The sequence below is a fragment of the Felis catus genome, chromosome C1 (assembly GCF_018350175.1).
Source record: "Felis catus isolate Fca126 chromosome C1, F.catus_Fca126_mat1.0, whole genome shotgun sequence".
Classification (NCBI taxonomy): Eukaryota; Metazoa; Chordata; class Mammalia; order Carnivora; family Felidae; genus Felis; species Felis catus.
The window spans coordinates 176286057-176310703 of NC_058375.1; the positions used below are offsets into that span (position 1 = coordinate 176286057).

General features: G+C 36.9%; 1 protein-coding gene across 2 annotated transcripts in view; it reads left to right on the forward strand.

The window, feature by feature from the left end:
• The window catches only part of WDR75 (WD repeat domain 75), a 30902-nt gene extending 21703 nt beyond the window's left edge, over positions 1–9199 (forward strand). For both annotated transcript variants that reach the window (XM_006935420.4, XM_003990963.6), the window contains 9 exons: positions 680–837; positions 1223–1403; positions 2233–2327; positions 3141–3236; positions 3779–3948; positions 4483–4542; positions 7419–7565; positions 7887–7978; positions 8862–9199. In XM_006935420.4, the coding sequence (XP_006935482.2) occupies positions 680–837; positions 1223–1403; positions 2233–2327; positions 3141–3236; positions 3779–3948; positions 4483–4542; positions 7419–7565; positions 7887–7978; positions 8862–9066 (1204 nt within the window). In that variant the 3' untranslated portion in view covers positions 9067–9199. The remainder of the gene's footprint in view (positions 1–679; positions 838–1222; positions 1404–2232; positions 2328–3140; positions 3237–3778; positions 3949–4482; positions 4543–7418; positions 7566–7886; positions 7979–8861) is intronic.
• The last annotated feature ends 15448 nt before the right edge of the window (positions 9200–24647 follow it).

Sequence of the window (24647 nt, forward strand, 5' to 3'; positions counted from 1 at the left end):
CTTTTGTCCTACCAATCTTCACAGAAATACTCTAAGATAAACTTATTTTCTACATTTTACAGGTGAGGAAACAGGCCCGGAGGGATTAATAGATTGTCACTAGTCATGCTTCTTATAACATGGACTTTTAAAAAATCACAAGACAGTTTTCTCCTGATGTTCTTTTAAGTACACTGTGCTAGCAAAGATTATCTTTCATTCATAGCAGCACCCTGTCAAGCTGGAAACAGGCTTTGAAAAAGTATTTTCTATGACTGTAAATATTGAATACTGACCAGGGAAGTTTGAATAGGTAGTTCTCTTTCTGTATTTTCTTGCCACAAGTAGGGGCTTTCATAGCCGTTCCATTTTTTGCTTATTCTCTCAAAGGTAGATAGTAAGGCATCTGAGTTCTGTACAGTTTTCTTGCAGAGTTAATACAGTAGGCTTTCACCATAAGTTGACTGTATACATAATCATCTCTATATTGTGTAAGTTACATGAAGACAAAGATAATGTGTTAGAACTCTTTATATCTTGTGGCCATTAGAGATAGAACACTCAGTTGTCTGTCTAGATGATAATTGTCAGTTGCCCATTCCTAAAGATGCTCTTATAAGATGTACCATAAGAAATTCTTACATGACAGTATATATCACATTGTTCTGATGTAAAAATAAATTGATTTCCTTTCTGTTAGGTTTGTTCTTAATACAAAGGTTAACATGCCACATGAAGACCACATCACAGCTCTCTGTTTCTGTAATGCAGAAAAATTTGAAAACCCCACCTTGGTTACATCTAGTAAAGATGGTCACTTCAAAGTATGGATATTAACAGATGATTCTGATATATACAGTAAGTTAATTAAATAAGGTATATCAATGCATAATTTAAAAAATGTTTTAAAATATTTCTCTTTCATGAATTGTATCCATTCTGGAAGAACATTTTCTACCTTATTTAATGCTGTGGGTCTTGATTAATTAAGTGCTGATTGTTTTTGTTAGGGTACAGTTAAAAAAAAAAAAGGCAGTTCCTTCACTGTTCCACTAGAGGGAGGTCAGGATCTCCAGGAATGGGCATAAATTTCAAACCAATCAATGCTTCGTAGCATTTCTAAAGTTTCAGGGAGGTGGTTTTTTTGTTGTGCTTCTTTTGTAATCCTTATTGCTTATAACTACCTTAAAGTATTATCTAGCATTTATACCATTTCTGAATTATATGATATGTGTTTTCACAGAAAAAGCCGTTGGCTGGACTTGTGACTTTGTGGGTAGTTATCACAAATACCAAGCAACTAACTGTTGTTTCTCTGAAGATGGCTCTTTACTAGCAGTCAGTTTTGAGGAAATAGTTACAATATGGGATTCAGAGACATGGGAACTTAAATGTACATTTTGTCAACGAGCTGGGAAAATAAGGTAAATAATTTGGGGAGTATATCATTTTTTTTTTCTTTAACTTAAATGGGTCTTTCCACATAAACATTATTGGTAATTTATGCTTCTGCTAAAGGTAGTCTGTGGGTCAGTGAGAGTCAGCAGCAAACCAAAGTGGTGGGAAGCTAAAAATTCTGGGTATGTGAACCATTTGCTGTGATTTTACCCCTTTCTGAAATCCAGATTAACATTTTAACTCTTGACCTACAGAAATTTTTTCTTTATAATAAATACTTTTCATGGTTGTGCTACATAATGGAAGCTGATAACCCTCAGTGGATCCAAACAATGCTTATCTTCTGTTTTCCCATAAAAACAATGTCGTACTGAAACTTTGTTGCATCTAAGAAGGGCAGAAGAAAAAGCATCAGTTATCTGCGATTTTACTTCAGGCAACTGGCATTTGAGGACAGACTTGCAGATGGCTAACAAAATAGTTTTTAATTCCCAACATATTTTGCTTTGTAAAACGTCCTTCAGAATTCATATTGTTTCTTCCTCTACGTTAAACAAGCATAAAAAAGGGTTTTGTTAAATACCTTTGTACATTTCACGTGTTGTCTATAGTATGTGTCAATTATACTGTGCAGCATATTAGAGAAAATGATCATAAACCTGTTTGTAAAGAAACAAAAGAGCTAAGTAAACCGTTCCTTTTGCTCTCTTTAGCCCCTTTTTTCTGCGGGATAGTTGTAAACAAAAATATGTGTCTATCTAAAAATCTGCATTGTGTAAAATTATACTAGAAGTCTGCAATCCCAAACTCGGTGTGCTGGAACTGACAGATAACTTCCTTGTGGTTTTAATATAGGCACCTTTGCTTTGGGAGATTGACTTGTTCAAAGTATCTTCTTGGTGCTACTGAAAATGGCATTCTTTGCTGTTGGAATCTGCTCAGTTGTGCATGTAAGATCTTGTTTTACTATAAAGTGATTTGGCAAAGCATATAATAAGTGGCCATCAAACTTCGGCATTTTAGGACTTCTGGGTCGTATCTTCGTGTCTCTATCCAGAGAGTGTATAATTTGTCACATGTCATGTGATATCACCAAATTTTGGAGGGCTAGGCCTATAATAGACATACATTATTTATAAACTGCCTAGTTGGCCATAAATTGATTTCCATTATCCTGGCCTTTCTCTACTATGTATAATTTTCTGTTGCCTTCCATGATATCTGTCCTCATAACAATTTGAGGAATGTTTCTGCTAATTTGTAATGTGCATTATCCCTGACAGTATCCCTGACAGCTTTAATTTGTACCCTTTCACAAGCCTCCTAGTAAGTGTGGACTTACTTATTTTTACTCATTTCATTCATTGGTATTTTACTCAGTTGAGTATGTTTGGAAGGCATGGTGGTTGCTTAGTAATGAGCATATGTGATAGTCTCTTTTTATATTCTCTACAGTGATTCTGGTTAACATTTTGCCCACGTTTAGCAGCTATGGTAAAGCACTGAAATAATAACCATGTCATAGTATGTGGAAGGAGTACTTTGTTTTTCCACTTCCTGCCCCTAGCTTTAGTGCAGCCTTCCACAGACATTTTCAGTTTGTTTCCATGTGTTATTTGGAAATATAAAATCCCTCTTCTTAAGAATAATAGAATTGATTGTCCCAGTAAAAATTGAGTATGTACTTTAAATAACAGGCTTAAAAAAGCTTTTGGTAAATCTCAGAAGTAAATTGCTCTTTTTCTGCTCCCCCCCTTCCCCAGTGGAATGGAGTGCAAAGTTAAATGTTAGAGTTATGGAACCTGATCCTAATTCAGAGAATATTGCTGCAATCTCTCGGTCTTCAGTGGGTTCAGACTGTAAGTACACACCATACTTTGATAACACGAGTAAATCTCTTACCAAAATTTTCTTTTTAACGTCTTTAATATAATTTGAGTTAGACTTGCCTTTAAATCCAATGTTTGTTTTAGGCCATTTGGCCTGAGGTGTGCTATTGCCCTTTCTTGAGTTAAAGTTTCTTGATTTTGCCCCTCTGAAGCATTTCAGGAAGCTTTAATCATTCTTCCTCTATCCTCTTGAAACACTTCTACAGATCCCTATTCTAGTACCTACAACAAAATAGTGCAATAATATCTTGGTGTCTGCCTTCTGCAGTAGGACCTGGTCTCTGGAACGGGGATTCTTCTTCCTCTTTTTTTATCTTCATATCCTCATTCCTAACCTTCTTGGCACGTAGCAGGCACCCAGTAGATATTTGTTGAATCAGAGCCTAAAATAATCATGACCTGGGCCATTTACTCAATGGGGTAAGTCCCAGGATTAGTGTGATCTGCCAACCTGAGGCTGGAACTGACCTTTGCCGGCAAAATGTTATTGTCTGTTTGTTTTTTCCCTCTAGTGTTTGTATTTAAACCTAGTGAGCCAAGGCCATTGTATATTCAAAAGAATATCTCCAGAGAGGAAGTCCAGTGGGGAGTGTTTGTTCCACGAGATGTCCCTGAATCATTCACCTCAGAAGCTTACCAATGGCTGAACAGATCCCAGTTTTACTTCCTAACAAAATCACAGGTAACCATCCCACCTCAAAAAGGGAACCACTTTATATATATAATTTTCATCTGATTTGATATTTGAGAGTAATAGCCCATAACTGGTGGAACAGTTTCATTAAAAGATTACCTCCCAAAAGAAGGAATCCATTATGCTTCTTCACACAGCAGTCTTATTAGTGTAAGTATATTAGCACCACTTTACCCCGTACCTTTGAGATTCTTCTAAGTAGTGTCTGTATTATCTCCATGACTGTGGAAAGGCAGAAGACAACTAAAATCCTTTGAATGGTAGCTATTAGCGTGGTTGATATATATATTTTTTAAATACAAGTGTGGCTTCTGGTTGATCCATCAGTTGAATTCTATTTCATTACTAGTCAGTTCTTAAATAAGGTTTCTCAGAACAATCTTAACTGTCACAGCAGTTTGTGACTAAATGTTTGAAGTTTTCTATTTGGGCAGATAAACATATCAATATGAAATATTGACCTCCTTTTTTAACTCTACAACAAATTTTTATTTAGCTTTTGCATCATTAATCTCTTTTCAGAGTTTATTGACATTCAGTACAAAGTCTCCAGAAGAGAAACTCACACCAACAAGCAAACAGGTATGTTTTAGCCACTAATGGTGCAGACTACATTGCCTCCCTACACAGATAACCTTATCTGTTTGAATTCAGCTATGAGAAGAATGTTCCACCTGCCCTAATGTGGAATTAAACATATACTTGTAAGCTACTTGGCCTCTTTTGAGATTATATTTACTTTACAAATTAAAACTACATTTTAGAAATATCAAAAATATATGCTTGTGATTTAAAGAGTCAAATAGCTATACAAGACTCTCAGGAAAACTTGTTAACATCACTGCCATCACCCACAAAGATCATCACTTTCAACTCTTCTAGCTGGAGTTTTTATTTGCCTCTCTCTCTCTAAGAAACATGTCTATGTTGCTAATTCTTTATTTTTCAGATTAAGTTATTATCTCTTAACTGATCAAGTTGTTACTCTTTTTCACACCACCACTTCCCTCATGTACATAACATACACACCTTTCCTGTTCCCCAGTTTTCTCAGTATAGACAAATCAGGTCAGTATTCATTATAACCAATAGCAATTCACAGCTGAGTCATGTAGTAACCAACAGATTATTTTTCTTTTATTTGCAACTTTGTTTTCTCTAGGATTAATGATTATCTTCTTATTTGTATAGTTTTCTATTTGCTCAAGTTGTATAAATATTCTCTCAGAATTTTCAGATATATTAAGTATTCTTTCAAATCTTGAGTATTTCCCAGGAGCCTGTGATTTGCTTCAGTCTGGACTGATTGCTCTATAAACTTATAAACTTGCTACACAGTAGTTGTCATAGGATCTACATTCACCATCATTTGGGGAATCATTTTACCTCTACTCTAGTAGATCTTATAGCTTTCCCCTTTCTTTGGTCACCCCTTTGCTTTGATGAAGCACATTCTGTTAGTGCATGGGAGGCAAATTTAAGACCTTGGATGTTTGGGAATGTTTCTGTTCTCTCCCACTTGAGTGGTTGGTTGAGTTATAAAGTAATAGGTTGAAAATCATTTTCTCTTAGAGCTTTGGCGGTATTGTCCTATTTTATAGCTTTGGGTGTTACTGGAAGTCTAATACCATTCTTATTCCTATTCCTTTGTCTGTAAACTAGCTTTGTTTTCCTCTGAAAACTCCTTGAATTTGTTCAACAATTTATTGTTGAATATCTATAGGCCAGGAATTGTTCTAGATGATTGGAGTACACCAGTAAGCAAAACACTCAAGTCTCTAAAGTTAATGGTGTTTACACTCTAGCAGCAAGATACAACAAGCATGAAATAAGTAAAATATGTAGTACTTTAAGAAGTGGTAAGAGGGTGCTGGGGTGGCTCAGTCAGTTTGGTGTCCAGCTCTTGATTCCGGCTCAGCTTATGGGATCATGGGATCGAGCCCCACATCAGGCTCTCCTCTGAATATGGAGCCTACTTAAGAGTCTCTTTCTCTCTCTCTACTTCTCCCCCCCGCCATTAAAAAAAGCGATAATTATGGATGGAGGAAAAGAGGAAATGGGTGTGTGGTGCAGCTTGCCATTTTATGTAGGGCAGAGTAGGACTTGATGAATAAGAGACTTTGGCTTTTCCTCCAAGTAAAATGTGGAACCCCGTGGAGAGTTCTGCTTTTTTTAATGTTTTCTTATTTTTGAGAGAGAGAGAGAACCTTGGAGAGAGAGGGAGACGAGATCCAAAGCTGGATCTGCACTGTTCACGCAGTTTGATGCAGAACTCAAACTCCTGAACCTTGAGATCATGACCTGAGTAAAGTCAGATTCTTAACCAACAGAGCCACTCAGGTTCCCCGCCCCTTCAAGAGTTTTAATCCAAGAAACGACTAAGAAAGAATTCCTTCTTTGCCTTCAATTTGTCTATTTGTTACTTAGTGCTGGACCTTCTCGAATGGTGCTTTAATATTCTTATTTTTTTTACCTGTTTTCTTTCTACTTTCAGGGAGATTGCTTCATCTTTATCATCTTATCTGCTTTTTTCTCTTTCGCATACTCCCACATCCTTCATATGTGTGTTTTCCATCTGTTTTGGTGTCTTTCATTTCAGAGATTTTCATCAGAGTCTGATGATTTCTTGGCTGTTTTTATTTAAAAGTGATCAAAAAAGTCATTTGGAAGGTCTTTGCCTAAGTAGAACTTCTCTGCTGGCCTCCACCATCTGGCTATTTTTGAGAAAGTCTCCAAAGTCATTATTTTTAGGTCTTTTTATGATTGCCCAGATAAAATTCTTCTAAGTTCTTGCCTAGAGGATATCAACCTGGAAGCACGTTCTGTGAAGTACAACTGCCTGCAGCTGTGACGACACTGCCACCAGCCGCCACCAGCCCCCACCAGGCAGTTCAGTTTAAAGTCACACTTTTGTTCCACTCTCCCAAGAATGTACTTGCAGCCCTCTGCTGGGGCTCAAAAGAAGATCTAGGAATCTGAGTCCTCTCTAAGCAGACATTCAGCCTGGCTCCCTGGTTATTTATTAGCACCAATTCCTGGGCCTTTGCAGGATTCCACAATATAAATCAGAATGCTTCCCAGCCAGCTTAGGATTCTTTCTCGGGTCTACTAAATTACTTATCACTCTTGAACCTGCTTTCCACCTTCCAACATGTTATTTACCCATTTTCTTTCTCCTGTGGGTTTATGTCCTTTTGAAAACCCATTTGCTGTCATTTGTCATTGGGGGAGAAGCAGTGGTATGTATTTTGTTCTGTCAAGTGTCCACTGTTAGCTTTCCCCATAGTAAGTGGGCTGCTAGACCTCAGTTGCTTTACCTATAAAGTGTAAGAATCATGCTAGATAGTTTTTAAAGTTCTTTCCATCCTTGACATTTTACAACTCTGTAGTACTTTTTTATGGAGTCAAAGGCAATTCTTTTTATTGAAGAAATTTCCCTTTGTCTTAAATCTTTATAGCTACTAGCAGAAGAAAGTCTTCCAACAACCCCATTTTATTTCATATTGGGAAAGCACAGGGAACAGCAGGATGAAAAAATAAATGAAGCTTTCGAGAGTGAACTGGTACAACTACCCTTAACAGAAAATATACCTGCGATTAGTGAGGTAAGTGATTCACAACATGAAACAGATTAAATACATTAAAGCACCTTATAGTTTTTATACAGTTTATAACATAATTTTTGAATAATTATTTGTATACTGTGCAGTTTTAATACCTAAACCAAATAACATAAATTTGCAATTCCAGATTATTGTGGTCTGACCTGACAGGAGGGGAGAGATTATTGTTCGCTTAAGTATAGGAAGGCGGGAATAAATTTTTTTTTTGGTTTGGTTTTTCTGTGGAGAAACCCTGTTACATTCAGCTGGTGGCATTAAATCATTTTAAATGAAACTCTATTTTTCTTGTTTTCTTTACTCTAGCTTCTTCATACTCCAGCCCATGTATTGCCATCTGCTTCCTTCCTGTGCTCCAAGTTTGTAAGCTCATTGCTGCTGTCTAAGGAGACCAAGAGGTAAAGCAGTTTTTAAAATATGTTTAGATATTGTTTTGGGAAACAAAATGGTTATGTTAGCCTTTATTAGAATGTTCTTTCACTTTGAGGCTTCAACATGTATGGGTTAGGACACTGACCTGCACAGTCAAAAATCTGTTTGTAACTTTTGAGTCCTATAAAACTTAACTACTAATTACTGGTGCTTGGAAGTCTTACCATTAACAGTCAATTAACACACATTTTATGTGTTGTATACTGTATTCTTACAGTAAGATAAGCCAGAGAAAAGAAATTAGGAAAATCATGAGAGAATACATTTGCAGTATTGTACTGCATAAAAAAAAAAAAATCCATGTGTAAATGGATCTGCAGTCCAAACCCATGTTGTCCAAGGGTCAACTGTATTTCTCTTTATTTAAGCTTTAACATGTAGTTAAAGAATATATGACGATTAAGCCAAGTAAATAAAATACATTGAAAATAATTTTCAGGAAGACCTCATGTGTGTACAGTTTAAGGATTTGATCTATGATTAAAAATTACACACCTGTTTTTTATAATAACCGTAATTTATTAAAAAAAAATTTCATGTTTGTTTGAAAGAGAGTAGGGGAGGCATAGAGAGAGAGAACCCCGAGCAGGCTATGTGCTATCAGTGTAGAACCCAACCTGGTGCTCAGTCTCATGAACCGTGAGATCATGACCTAAGCCCAAGAGTCAGATGCTTAACTAACTGAGCCACCCAGGCGCCCTAACCCATCATTTTTAAAGTGCACTTAATAAGGTTTTTCATTTACTTTCCCTGTATGGTTATATTTCTACATAGGTGTCTTAAATTAGAAACTTATTGTTTAGTTAGAAAAATGTTTAAATTGTTTGTTTTATTCTGTTGTAATGAAAGTGGTGAAGAAATTCCTGAAGATGTAGATATGGAAGAAGGAAAAGAAAGTGATGATTCAGATGAAGAAAATGATTTTACTGAAAAGATCCAGGATACAAATAACACAGACTTGGGAGAAGACCTTCTACATCAGTTGTCAAAATCTGAAGAAAAAGAACTAAGAAAATTCAGGAAAGTAGACTACAGCTGGATAACTGTCCTTTGAGCCTTGGAGGTGGGGGAAGGTTCTTGCACTTTGTGTTTTTTTATTGTACATTGATACTCCAAAAACATCTAATGTTATTTCTCTTCTTAAAATATTAAATATGAACAGGATTTACTTTTTAAATAACTGGTAATTCAAAGCTGTCTTTGCATCATTCTTAATGTTCCTGGGTGCATTCACATAGACACCATCTCCTTTTTATTTTGAGTAACATCAGCCTTAAAAAAAGCTAGTTTTCTCACAGGTGATTATAGCATATGTCCCCTTATTTGCAATTTGGAGATATAAATAGTCGAAAATCAAAAGATTTTGTTGATGATACTATTGTTAAATTTAACATCAAAACTCATTTGATAACCAAATAGGACCTGAACAGATGTGATGTTTCTGTAGTCCTGCTTCATACCTTTTGGTGTATTTATTTCTCATAGAGAAATGTGGAGCAATTATTTGATTATGTGGTGTTCCACAGACCCCACTAAGGGTATTAAATAATATGGGCTGCCTACAATCTGAAAAATTCTAAATTCAAATCATTTGGCTCTGAGCCTTTTGACTAAAAGCTTATCTACTCACAATTTTTAGGAAAGCCTTGGAAAATAAGAAGAGCTGATATTACTTTGTCAGTGTTTTGGCTATGTGTACTGAGCCAAAGAACAACTACGTTTTTTCTGTTTTGTTTTTTTAGTGTTTATTCTTGCGAGAGAGAGCATGAGCGGGAGAGGGGCAGAGAGAGAGGAAAACACAGAATCCAAAGCAGGCCCCAGGCTCTGAGCTGTCAGCACAGAGCCCGACGTGGGGCTCAAATTCACAAACCGTGAAATCATGACCTGAAGTCAGACGCTTAGCCAACTGAGCCACCCAGGTGCCCTAAGAACAACTACTTTTTAACCAAAAGTCCCACTGCTAATAGAGGAGAATGCAAGTCTCTGTTTTATATTAAAGTACTGAAGTGACTACTTCCTAACCATTTAGCATTTTGAGTTTTCCCAGTCTATCCGTATTAAATTGACGTTAAAAAATTAACACAAAAACAGTAAAATACACAGCTCTCCAGTCCAAGATCATGACATAGGATGACCCGGAACTCCACTTCTCCACAGACACACCAAATCTATACATATTTCTGGTGCAATTCCTGAGGACTAACTGAACAGCTTCTGCACAACAAAAGATAAACCACATACACAACAGCCAAAGAGACAGAGACACAGTAATGGAGAGAACATCTACTCCCCACACTGCAAACTGCAGTGGAGGAATAGTACTGAGGAATTGCATGCAAACAGTTTTGTCTGCCCTGGAGCACAGGAAAAAAGCCATGGTTTAAAAGAGCAACTAGAATAGAAAGTGTTCAGCCCTAGAACTCTGTCAACCAGTAGGAGAGCTGCTTCCCTCACTCCAAGTGAGGGCTTGGTGAGTGTCATGGTTTATATTCTCCCTCCATATTGATAGCATGGATGGGAGCAAGGTCAGAGCACCCTAACCAGCTTAGCACTTTAATGAGTCCCAGATCCATAGCCCCCATCACCTCCAGTTATCCCACCAAGGTGGCCCTAGTGTGATACTGAATACCCCTGGTCAGTACTCCTGTAACTGCAGGCATCTTACCAAGGTGACACAGGTACAAAGTACTTGGAACACTCCAGGCCCAGCCATCCCACCAGGGCATCCCCAGCTCATGCCAAAGTCAACAGGCATTCACAGTTTACACAAAAGATGACCATACACAGGACCATTGCTTCAAGTTTAGAAGTAGCTGATCCACTTAATTCATAGAAACAAACACAAAATGAAGCAAAATGAGACAGTGGAATATGATCCAAATGAAAGAACAAGATGAAACCTCAGAGAAGTGAAATAGTGATAGGCAATAATCTGATAGAATTTGAAGTGATGATCATAAAGATGCTCACCAGACTGGAGAGAAGAGTGGAAGAACTCAACTTCGACAAAGAGAAAATCCAGAAAACCAATTCGATTTGAATGCATTAACTAAAATGAAAAATAGATGGAATTAACAGATTAGCAAATGCAGAAGAACAGATCAGCCATCTGGAAGACAGGCTAATGGAAAGCACTCAAGCTAAACAGGAAAAAAAAATGGCAAAATGAGGATAGGTTAAGGAACATGTTGGACAACATCAAACCAAAAACATTCACATTCTTGGGGGCCCCAGAAGAAAAGAGAAAGAGAAAACTTATTTGAAGAAACAATAGCTGAAAACTCCCTAACCTGAAGAAGTCTGGTTCAGGAAGCACAAAGAGTTCCAAATAAAATGAATCCAAAGAGGTCCATACCAAGACACATAATTAAAATGTGAAAGATTAAAACAATTTTAAAAGCAGTGAGAGAGAAGCAAATAGTTAAGTACAAGGGAAACCCCATAAGGATAAAAGCTGATTTTTCAGAACCTGCAGCTCAGAAGGGAGTGGCATGCCATAATTAAAGTGCTGAAAGGGAAAAAAAACCTATAACCAAGTATACTCTACCTAGGGAGGCTATTCAAAATAGGAGAGGTGTAAAAAACAAAATTTAAAAGTTCAAGGAATTCATCACCACTAAACAGGCCTTAAATGTTAAGGGGTGCCTGCACAGCTCAGTTAAGTGACTCTTGATTTTGGTTCAGGTCATGATCTCACAGCCATAAGGTCAGGCTCTGTGCTGAGCATGGAGTCTGCTTGGGATTCTCTCTGCCCCTCTCCTGCTCACACATGCACTCTCTCAAAATAAATATTTTTTTTAATGTTAAAGGGACTCCTTTAAGTGAAAAAGAACATAATTAGAAATAGGAAAATCAGGAATAAAGATATAAAATATACATAAAACATGGAGTAAAAATGTTCTTCTAGAATGTGTTCGAACTTAAGTGATTATCAACTTAATGTAGACTGCTATATATTTAGGATGTTATAGATGAACCTCATAGTAACCACAAACCCAAAACCTGTAATAGACACAAAAAAGTAGAACGCCAACCATAACACTAAAAATCATCAATCACAAGGAAACAAGCAGGAGAAGAAAGGAACAAAGAAGTACTAAGAAAACCAGAAAACAACAATGACAATAAGTACATACCTATTAATTACTTTAAATGGTCTAAATTTGTCAATCCAAATACAGGGTTGGGGTGGGGGGACATATTTATGTGTTACCTGCAAGAGACTTCTATCAAACCTAAGGATATACACAGACCAAAAGTGAATAGGTAGAAAAATACTTCATGCAAATGGAAATTAAAAAATAAAACTGGGGTAGCAATATTTATATCGGACAAAGTAGACTTTAAAACAAAGACTATGACAAGAGACAAGGACATTACCTAATGATAAAAGGATCAATCCAACAAAAGATACACTTGTAAATATGCACCCAACACTGGAGCAACTAAATACATAAAGCAAATAACAGACATAAATGGAGAAATTGACAGCAATAAAAGAGTAGGGAATATTAACACCCCAGTTACATCAATGGATAGTTCATCCAGGCAGAAAATAAGGAAATGGTGTCTTTGAATATGTTAGACCAAATGGATATAACAGATACGTACAGAACATACCATCCAAAAACATCAGAACATTATTTTTTAATTTTTTTTTAACGTGTATTTTTGAGACAGAGACAGAACATGAACATGAATGGGGGAGGGTCAGAGAGAGAGGGAGACACAGACTCTGAAACAGGCTCCAGGCTCTGAGCAGTCAGCACAGAGCCTGACACGGGGCTTGAACTCACAGACCGCAAGATCATGACCTGAGCGGAAGTCGGATGCTTAACTGAGCCACCCAGGCGTCCCAGAACATATTATTTTCAAGTGCACTTAGAACATTCTCCAGGATAGTTCACATGTTAAGCCACAAAACACTTTAATCAATTTAAGTTTGGAGTCCTGTAACACACCTTTTCCAACCACAATGGTAAACTAAAAATCCTCTCCCCGCCAAAAAAAAAAAAAAAAAAAAAAAACTAAAAAACAAACGAAGCTAAACACGTTTCTAAATAACCAATGGATTGAGGAAATCAGAAAGTACAAGGGAGGCAAGTGAAAATGAAAACAACTGTCCAAAATCCTTGGGACACAGTGAAAGTTCGAAGGGAAATTTACAGCAATACAGACCTACCTCAAAAAAAAAAAAATCTCAATCTATCCTTATACCTAAAGGAAGTAGAAAAACAAAGTGTAGTAGAAAACAGGAAATAATGATCAAAGCAGAAATACATGAAATACAACAAAATAGAAAATACCAATGAAACCAAGAGCTGATTCAGAATATAAAATTGATAAACCTTTAACCAGACTCCTCAAGAAAAAAAGAGGACACAAAATCAGAAACAAGAAAGACATAACCACCAACACCACAAAAATACAAAGGATTATAAGAGACTACTGTGAAAAGTTATATGCCAATAAATCAGACAATCTAGAAGAAATGAATTCCTAGAACCAATTTTCCAAAATTGAATCAGGAAGAAATAGAAAACCTGAAACCTAATTACTAGTTACAAATTGAATTTGTGACCAGAAAGCTTCCAAAAAAGTCCAGGGTTCCAAAATGAATTCTACCAAGCATTTAAAGAGCAGTTAACGTCTATTCTCAAACCATTCCAAAGAGAAGAGGAAAGAAAGATTCCAGAATAATTCTCCAAGGTCATCATTATCCTGATACCAAAACCAGAAAAAGACATTACAAAAAGAAAGCTACACGCCAACATCTCTGATGAACATAGGTGCAGAAATTCTCAACAAAATATTAGCAAACTTGATTTAAAATGCATTAAGAGTATTCACCACAATTGAGTTTATGGCCGATGTAAGGAAAATTCAGTATTCACAAATCAATCAATGGGATACACCACATTATCAAAATGAAGGATAAAAATATAATCTCCATAGTTGCAGAAAAAGTATTTGACAAAATTCAACATCCATTCATGAAATATCTCAACAAAGTGGGTATGGAGGGAACATACCTAAACATAATTAAGGCCATATATGGAAAACAGTGAAGATCATACTCTGGTGAAAAACAGCTTTTTTCCTAAGAACAGGAATAAGATAAGGATGTCCACTCTCACCACTTTTATTCAACATTGTATTAGAAGTCCTAGCCACAGCAACCAGACAAGAAAAAGAAAAGGCATTCAAATGGGTAAGGAAGAGGTTAAACTATCACTATTTGCAGATGACACAGTACTATGCATAGAACCTAAAGACTTCACCACAAAACTTTTAGAAATAATAAATGAATTTAGTAATGTTGCAGGATAAAAAATACACATATATCAGCTGTGTTTTTATACACTACCAATAAAGTAGCAGAAAGAACTTGAGAAAACAATCCCATTTACAGTTGCACCAAAAATAAAATTCCTAGGAATAAACTAACCAAGGAGGTGAAAGACCTGTACTCTGAAAACCATAAAACACTTATGAAAGAGATTGAAGACAACACAAATAAATGGAAAGACATTCCATGCACATGGAATAGCAGAATATTAAAATGTGCACGCTATCCAAAGAAATCTACAGATTTAACCCAGTCCCTATCAAAGTACCAACAGCATTTTTCACAGAATTTGACTAAATGATAAGATTTATATGGAAGCTCAAGAGACCCCAAATAGCCAAAACAATCTTGAGAAAGAACACATGGAGGTATCACATTCCCAGATTTCAAGATATACTACAAAGCTGTAATAATCAAAACAATATGGAACTGGCACAAAAATAAGACACATAGATCAATGGAACAGAGTAGAGAGCCCAGAAAAAAAAAACCATGCTTATATGGCCAATTAATCTATAACAAAGGAGGCAAGAATATACAAATTGTTGTCAGAGGGAAGGAGGTTGGGGGAATGGGTGAAATGGGTGAAGGGGAGTGGGAGATACATGCTTTTAGTTATAGAATAAGTCATGATGAGGATAAAAGGTGCCACTTAGGGAGTATAATCACTGATAATGTAAGGTTTGTATGGTGACAGATGATTGCTTATGGTGAGCATAAGGTAATGTATAGAGTTGTCACATCACCATGTTATTCCCTTGAAACTAATGTAGCATTATGTGTCGTCAGAACAGTCAAGCAGACAAATTATAAGAGCACATTTCGAAGAATGTTAACAGAATTGCTATACATGGCTTTTTAGTGTGTTTGAATCAGTATCCAAGTAAGGCCTATACAGTTTTTTTAACTAACAGCTAGATTGAGATATAACTCACACACTATACAACTTATTTAAAGTGTACATTCGGGAGTTTTTTAGAATATTCACAGGGTTGTACACCATCACCACAATTTCAGAACATTTTCATCACCCCAAAACTGGGTACATTAGCAATCACTTCCCATTTCTCCCAACCTGCCCGACCCCACACCCTCGGCAACCATTAATACTTCTGTGTTTATAGACTTGTATATCTGGACATTTCATATAAATGGAATCCTATCATATATGTGGTCTTTCTTGGCTGATTTCTTCCACTTAGCATTCATGCCATAGCATTTTTTTCATTTTTTTCATTTTTCATTTTTCATTTTTTTCATTTCACCTGGGTATATACCCAAGGGTGGAATTGCTAGGTTACTCGGTAAGCCTGTGTTTAACTTTTTGAAGAATCACAAGACTCACAAATCTATTTTATATTATTTACATTCTGTGGAGCATTCATTCTTCCATAATCTAGTCCATTGAATTTAGGTCCATTTGCAGGGTTAATTTTGAGGTCAGATTTTGAGGTTTATTCTGATCCCAGGAGGATTCTTTTTAGCTGTCTCTTTTCCTGATTCTCGTAAACTATTTGGTTTATGTTTTAGTTTATTGCACTCATGGAGCTACTTACAAACCCTCTTTTAATTGTGTACCACCAAAATCTCCATTGTTTGCAGGGACACCCTTAGATTTGAACTTTACTCAAATAATGTCAGAGCTCTCTATTCTTATGGACTGCCTTTTTTGTAGACACAATGGCCTCTTCTCTCATAGTGACACCCTGCTTTACAAACTGGGAGAGACAATAACCTTGACTTTGCTTATCTCTGGAATCTGCCCAAAGCAAGCTGGGGTAAAGATGACCAGGATTCCAGTATTCCCAGCCTGCTCTCCAGCCTAGGGAATGGGACATATCGGCATAGTTACAAATAAATTTATTATTTTGCTATATTCAGACACTAACATGGTACTTCCAAGTTTAAGAAATACTTATTTTTGCAGTTATATATAAAAGATTGCAGAGTTTCGAATCACATAAAGTAAATTTGGAACATGTATTTTAAAAATAATGATTATACAATCTGAATAGTTGGTTTGTAAGTGTGGATTTCATTACTTTTTCTAAAAAGTTGATCACTCTAACACTAAAACATGACAACACTGTTGTGAATAATTATTCTAATTAATCCTCCTCTAATATTAAAAAAAAAAGTTTATTTTTCCAAAGGCATTTCTACAAATAAAAGGAAAATGGCCACTCTAGTCATTAAAATCTGGACCTACCCAGCAGATTTATAGTTCTGGCCCTTAGGGGTTTTTTTCCCCCCACACAGAAAACTAGTGCCATCATAATAAGTGAACTAATAAAGGTTATTCACATTCTCTCCTCCCTCATTGTATCTAATTTATCTGTCCAGCATGAACCCATTACTTGGTGCTTTCATGAGAGCAGGAAGTAGACAATCCACCCCACTGTGGGATGGACAACATGTTAACCACTTACTACATGCCACGCATTTCACACACATCACACTTTCTCCACGACAACTCCATATGTCAGGTAGTCACCCCAATTTGCCAAATGAGGAAACTGACTCCAGAGACAGGAAGTAAGTTGTATCTAAATCACTGGCCTCTCAAGAAGTGGAGCAAAGACACACACCCTTCCCCATCAAATCCCAAATCCTGTGCTCTTTCTAGAACAGCACATTGTGTCCCAGACACTTAAGACAGCTAGTTAGCATTACAAATGAATCTGTAACTTTGGAGGAATTGTGATAAGAAACCAACAGAATAGAGAGCTCAGATTTAGACTGTCCTAGCCCCAGACAAGAACTAGCTAGCTTGCTTTGTGACCTGGCTGAAGTCCTTTAATCTGAACTTTAGCTTCCTCATCTGTAAAATGAAGCCCTCCCTGCCTATACAAATGGTTTTGATTATCTGACTAGTGCTATTATGTTCCAAATATAGGAAAAGTATATAAAATTTAGATATTGTATCACACAAGGTACTTGATTATATGCAAATTTTTAACAAAAAGTCTAAGCTAACTGAACACCTACATATTAATTAGAATAAGCTCATTATTTTTTTATTTTTTTAAATGTTTGTTTACTTTTGAGAGAGAGACAGAAATGGAGCGTGAGCATGGGAGAGGCAGAGAGAGATAGAGACAGAATTGAAGCAGGCTCCAGGCTCTGAGCTGTCAGCACAGAGCCTGACACGGGGATTCAACCCACAAACCATGAGACCATGACCCGAGCCTAGGTCGGATACTTAACCGACTGAGCCCCCCAGGCACCCTAGAATAAGCTCATTGTTATTGTGCTGGAACGATGTTCCTCTTTGTTGTTTTCCTTCTCATAGACTAGCAACCAGTAAAGAAACTATAAAATATGTTATAATGTTGTAATAATGTGTCTTAAATAATTCCAGTTCTTTATACTATGACTATAATGGAGTCTTTAACAGAAAGAAACCTATTATGTTAAGCATAACCATTTGGTTAAAATTAACTAAGGCACTGATTTTTCTATGAGGCTGCTTTATCTGAACTATAACTTCTGAAAATTGTGCTTTCTTCTGTTAGCTGCATTTCTTGGCAGCCATGAAAATGGCAAAATTGTCTTAACAACACCAAAGTCAAGATACTGTAACATCACACAATCCTAAATGAAAGAGTAAAAGATAAGACCCAGAAAGGACTTAGGATCCCAGGTAGATTACTTATCATTGAGATTAAGGAGAAATAAAAGTGAAGTGAAAGTAACTAGAAGTTGATAGTAGTATACCACAGAGGGGATAATGTGAGTAGAGTAGAATCGACCAGAGAGATGCAATCAATGACTGAACTGTTAAAATTGCTTTTGCTTTTCTAAAACCACGAGCAAACCACGTATTCTCTGAATCACAGTTCCTTCATCTAAATTGCATAATTAAATAAAATTATCTCTTCCAGCTCTGATACTCTGTGACCACAAAACTAAGAGCCAGAGTGGTATATTACAGCACCCATTCCCACCGCATGCCCCCCAAATGCCAAGAATCTGATCTTACAAGTACTAAGTTTGTGGTATCTGTATATAAATATATAGAGCTATAGCTATCTTAGTTTTGCATCTTCAGGCATAACATACCTCTGCCTTGGAAACTCCTTGAGAGATCAGAGCACTTAGTTCACAAAATGAAATAATCAGACATGAAAGTGCACCAGTTCCTCCCATTGTTGTGTGGAGTTTTGATAATCCTTGCTACACAGTGGTTGCCTACTTTAACGGAAGGACGAATATAAGTGCTCTGAAAACAATCACTTTAAATGTAAATATTGATATTATATTCTAGCTCACATAGGAAGGTAAATTTAAACTTCTTGTTCCCTCAGAAATGCCTGTTTGCAGTTCTGAAATATGAGTCCACTAGCCAATCTTTATCTGGTGAGCAGTATCTCATGCCAGAAAGATCATTGGTCTAGGAGTCAGAAGACTACTAGTTCCAGCCCTGCCTCTTTCTAGGTATGTGCTTGTATTAAGTTTATTTGAGGACCTAATTTTTTACCTGTAAACTAAGAGGGCTGTGTTTCATTAGATGGTCCTCTAAGGCTTTTTTTCCCCCCTCTCAAATTATGCTCTCAAACATATCCAGAATTCTTTTAGTCCTACTCAAAAAAAAAAAAACAAAAAAAACATATATATATATATATATATGTGTGTGTGTGTGTGTGTGTGTGTGTGTGTGTGTGTGTGTGGCTTTGCTGATTTAATTACAGCCTCCTTTGGTGCTAGAGACAAGAGCAAACAAGCAGCTTAAAAGATTATTTCATTTCTGAATAAGAAAGAAGATCCTGTACCTACTTAGGCTTGAGATGCACTCGACCTGAATCTCTGCAGACCTTACCCAAGAGAACAGATTAGAATTAGAACTCCTTTTTTAAAATATATACATATATATATATAATTTTTATATTTTTAAATATAATTTATTGTCAAATTAGCTAATATACAGTGTATACAGTGTGCTCCTAGCTTTGGGAGTAGATTCCCATGATTCATTGCTTACATACAATACCCAGTGCTCATCCCAACAAGTGCCCTCCTCAATGCCCATCACCCATTTTCCCCTCTTCCCTGTGCCCCCCCTCAATCAACCCTCAGTTTGTACTCTGTATTTAAGAGTCTCAAGGGTTTGCCTCCCTCTCTGTTTGAAACTATTTTTTCCCCTTCTCTTCCTCCATGGTCTTCTGTTAAGTTTCTCAAGTTCCACATATGAATGAAAACATATCTGTCTTTCTCTGACTGACTTATTTCACTTAGAATAATACCTTCCAGTTCCAACCACTTTGTTGCAAATGGCAGGATTTCATTCTTTCTCATTGCCAAGTAGTATTCCATTGTGTGTATAAACCACAATTTCTTTATCCATTCATCATCCATTGATGGACATTTGGGCTCTTTCCATAATTTGGCTATTATTGAAAGGGCTGCTATAAACATTGGGGTACATGTGCCCCTATGAATCAGCACTCCTGTATCCTTTGGATAAACAGAATTAGAGATCCTCATTAGTAATTTCCACAGAAACTGAACAAAAGCAAAAAATGGAATGAGGAAGCAGACTGTATGACACACAAGCAGCACCTATATTTGTTGAATGAAGGAGACCATAAGGTAAAGATGATGAAAAACTGTAGGCTTACAGTTTTTCTCTTATCTAATCAAATCTATTTCCCAGGCTCCAAGTACTCCCAGAAATCAATGAGGAGTTATATATTCTGCAACATAGGCAACACAGTCCATGAATTTTAGTCTGTCAATGGGGTAGCTAGAAATTCAAGAAACTTGAATACAGATTGGGTTTTTCAATCTTAGAATATAGGGCTGCACTGGATATTTGAGGCTGCTCTCCACTCCCCACATTCCTCGGTACCAAGAGAAGGGGTTGGCTTACTTTGTGTTCCACACTGACAAAAACCATTGCTGCTTCATCCTTGTATACCAGCATCCTTTGAGTTGATGAGGGACTAATTCTCACTCCCACCCTCTTGGTTTTATCCCATTCTTTCCAGTCTGCTTGAGACTTTACTTCAGCAATCATTACCCCTTACTCTTCTAATTTTCACTTTCTCCTTTCCCCTTGATAGGAACATGCTTACATGAAGTACCTTCAACGTTTAAAACAAAATCCCACAGCTTACATGGTGTTACCTAGGAATCTTGTTGGCATTCTTTTCCTTTCACCCCCAACTGTGTTTACTTACTTTTTCTCTTATTTTGTTTTGTGTTAAGCCACATGTATTTCTGTAAGTGATATTAAATCTTTTTGGATACAGACCTGAATACAGGACACGCAAATATTCATGTATCCTAACAGGTATCAATATCCGACTTGTCAACCTAGATCTAGCAAAGTGAGCTCCAAATGAAAGTTTGAAAACTGAATGAGCAAATGAATATCTTCACTTATCAAGTAGCATGCAATTAAAACAACAAATTAAAGTGAGATTTTTGTTTTAGAACTGGCCTTTTTCTACAAAAATTGTGGATTGAAAGATCTCGGTTAACCTTATTTCTCTGGTAATCTGATCTTTCCAGTAACCAATTCTGAAACAAAAACCTTTCTCAGGCAGGCAGAGGGGAAGGTAGTGTGTGTGTGGCTGCAAACCGGTCTCAACAAGCAAAGATGGGAGTCTCACTGGAAATTAGGACCATCTGAATCTCCTGAGGCTCCACTCATCTCCCAGCCTCATAGGATCATTGTGAGCATTAAATACAATCATGTATGATAAAGCTCTTCACAAAAATATAAGTTTTTACATAAACGTTAAGCAAACTAGTTGGCAGATTTAGCCACTCTAGCTAACATGTATTGCCTTGAAAGTGGAAGGATTTCACTTTCACTTAAAGATGAATCACAGCAAGACTCAGATCTATCCTGAGGCTAATTCTTGATGTTTATCTGATATAATACAAACATTGTTTGATACAATACAAACATATTGTATCTGTTTTATAAATTGGTTCCTTTAAGACAAAGAAAAATACAAAGTATAAGCTCTAAAATGGAAAAGATTTGATAATCAGTAATAGAAACCACTCCTCCGATTCCTGAGCTATATGTAGCACAGAGTGAGGTAGAATTTTGACATGAATCCAATTTATGTCATGGAGGTCTAGATCTGCTTTTAGCATATCCCTTTTGCTCTTCCCAAAACACATATTCAAGATGAAAAGTAGAATCAGCAGCAGGCTTATAGGACTTTGGTGCATTGTGACTTACCATATAGTTTATTGTCCATAGTATTGACCATTTATATGGTACTGCTGCAAAAAAATGTTTAATCTAAATTCAACCATGAGAAAACAGACAAGTGCAAATTGAGGGACATTTTGCAAACCAACTGATGTGGAGTAAAAAATGGCAGTTTGGAATGAAAATAAAGTTAGGGAACTATTATAGACTAAAGGAGACAATAGGTATAACAACTGATTGCAATGTGTTATTCTTGGTTGGATACTGAATTGGAGGAGAGGAAAAAGCCATCAAGGACATTTTGGAGACACCTGGAGAAATTTGCATATATACAAATTTTAGTTATAGGATTATATCAATGTTAAACTTCCTGAAGGTGATAAGTGAATGTAGTCGTGCCCTTATTCTCAGAAAATATATGATGAAATATTTAGGTGTGAAGTGTGATATAAACCATTAAAAATTCACAGGTAATATAAATGTTTTGTTAAATAAAGATGCATAGATGGCTCAGTTGGTTAACTGCCCGACTCTTGATTTCGGCTCAGGTCATGATCTCACAGTTCGTGGGTTCGAGCCCTGCATCGGGCTCCATGCTGACAATGCGGGTCCTGCTTGGGATTCTGTCTCCCTCTCTCTCTGCCCCTCCCCTGCTCATTCTCTATATTTCTCTCTCAAAAAAAATAGATAAACATTAAAAAATTAAAAAATAATAAAAAATAAATAAGGATGCATAGAGATGATAGTAGCAAATGTAGCAAAATGTTAACCACTGGTAAATCTAAGTAAAGGGTACACGGATATTTAATGCTCTCTTGCAAATTTTCTATAGGCTGAAGGTTTTCCAAATAAAATTTTTTTTAATTTCAAAAAATTTTATAAAAATTCTATTTCTGCTATCTCTATTACTGCAGGACTAAGTGCTTTGCAACCTGTTTAGCTATCTGATGACAGGTTTGTCATCAGAACTGCCCAGATTCCTCACCTGATATGCCTCTTGATGACTTCCTTCTTTCCTCCTAAACTATTAACTACCCTCAACTTTCCCAGCTACAACCTCCTCTCAAGCAATTTATCTAGCTTCAACTTTGATAACACCCCTCCTTGCTTATCCTTTTACTCTCTGCTCCTTTATCCTCCTTTGTGTTTATCTCGCCTTTCTATTCTATTGCCTTTGAACCAGTTTTTGTCCTCCAAGTTGAATTCTAAGATCTTTACCATTTCCTTGCCTCCTGCATTCAAGGCAGTAAGCACTCCTGCTCAAATGGTTCCCACTATGTGACATAATCTGTTCTGTCTTTCTACACTGTCTCCCCTATAATGGGGGAGATTTTTGGAATTCCTGCTAACTTAATATACCTAAATCCATTTCACTCTACCCTCCAGGGTATCCAATGTGTAACACTCCTCTCATCCCCCCAATTCATAACCTTGGTAGAAAAAATCCTAGTGACTTTATAAGACAACCTAAAGAAAACGTTGAACATTACATTGAACACTACAAAATATACCAATATGTTCAGGTCCCTTAAATAAAGGAGCAGAGAGATGTATGACTGGCTATAGAGATCAAACTACCCAGAAAATAGAACTTTAATTGGTATGTCCAATAATTGGGAGTATCTTGAACCAAGAATAATTGCTATTCCATATTTTGTCTTTGTCTCCTAACACTTTCAAAGGCCTCTTTTAATGGGAAATTAAGTCACCTTGAATATCTCTACATCTTTTGGAAGAACTCTAGCATGAGCAATCTGTATGTCAGTTACTAGGAGTCCATATTTCCGATTCAGGATGTTATGGAATCTACTGCCAGGATGCTCTTGGAGTGCAAAGAAAGTATAGCTCAACCCCTGACTCAGTCAGAGTGGCTCTACTGAATTGCTTGAAAAACTCACTTAAAATTCCATGGCATCCATTTCCTCATCAGTAAAGTGGAAGGAGACTGTCATCTCTGAGGTGACTTCCAGCTCTGATAGTCCTTGACTGCAAGAGTACTATATAATATCTTTTGCAATTAAGATAGTAAAAATAATTTTAAAAGGTGTTTACTCATGATAGATTTTGACTAATCAAAATTAGTATGATTCATGTATGATTCATACATGAAGCATTATATCTGTTCTCAATTGAATTACTGTAATGAGAAAAAAAATGTTACTTTAAATCTATTTGTATAGCCATGTAATATAATGTTTGGGAGAATAGACTCTGGAAACAGAGGCCTTTGGCTGAAGTCCGTGACTCACCAGCTGTGTGACCCTGAGCCAATCTTACCCTCTCTTTAAGGACAATTTCCACTTGAATAAAGCAGGGATACTTTTTTTAAAAGATGGCAATATTTTGATAGCAATAATACATTGTTGAATATGTTAATAGACTAGGGAAGCCTTCTATGGTGTGCAGAATTCCTTATAAAATTAAGAAAGAAGCAAGATTTGGCAACTATCTCTGCCCATGCCACAATGACACTGGCCCTGGTCCTGCTCACTGGGTTTTTACATCTAGATGTGTGTGCATGTTTGGGGAAAGTGGGTGGAGGGACAGTCAGACATGAAACAACTCATTGCAGAAATAATTCCAATTTTCTTAAGGGCCCCACAGGTACAATAATGACTAAACAATGAGAATAAAACCTACCATTTATTTAGGGCTCACCATGTGCCATCTAATCCTCACCTTAGGATTCAGTTACACATTCAAATGTAGTCTTGTTATCTCTCTTTTGCAGGTAGGACTGAGGCCCAGAAAGGTTAGGTGAGTTGCTTGGAGTCACAGTGCTAGTAAGTCACAGAATGGAGGTTTGAGATACATTTGAGGCTCCTAGAGCCAAATGGACCAGCACCCTTATCCACTGCAGTTCCCACAGCCAGCTAACACAGCACCCCTCTGGAGGATCCTCCCTCTGACCAGGCTGGGTCGGCGCTGGGGCCTCTGCCTCTCCTAGCTAGCTGTGCTGTGGTCGAATGGTCACTACCTCTGCCCCATCTCCACACTATGGAGGCCCTTTGGTCTCCCTCTTACCTCTTCTCAAACTTGTCATAGCCTTAGCTGGTGTGCAAATCCTGGGCATCCTCCTGGCTCTTCCTAAGATAGTTCTTCTCTGGAGGACCTA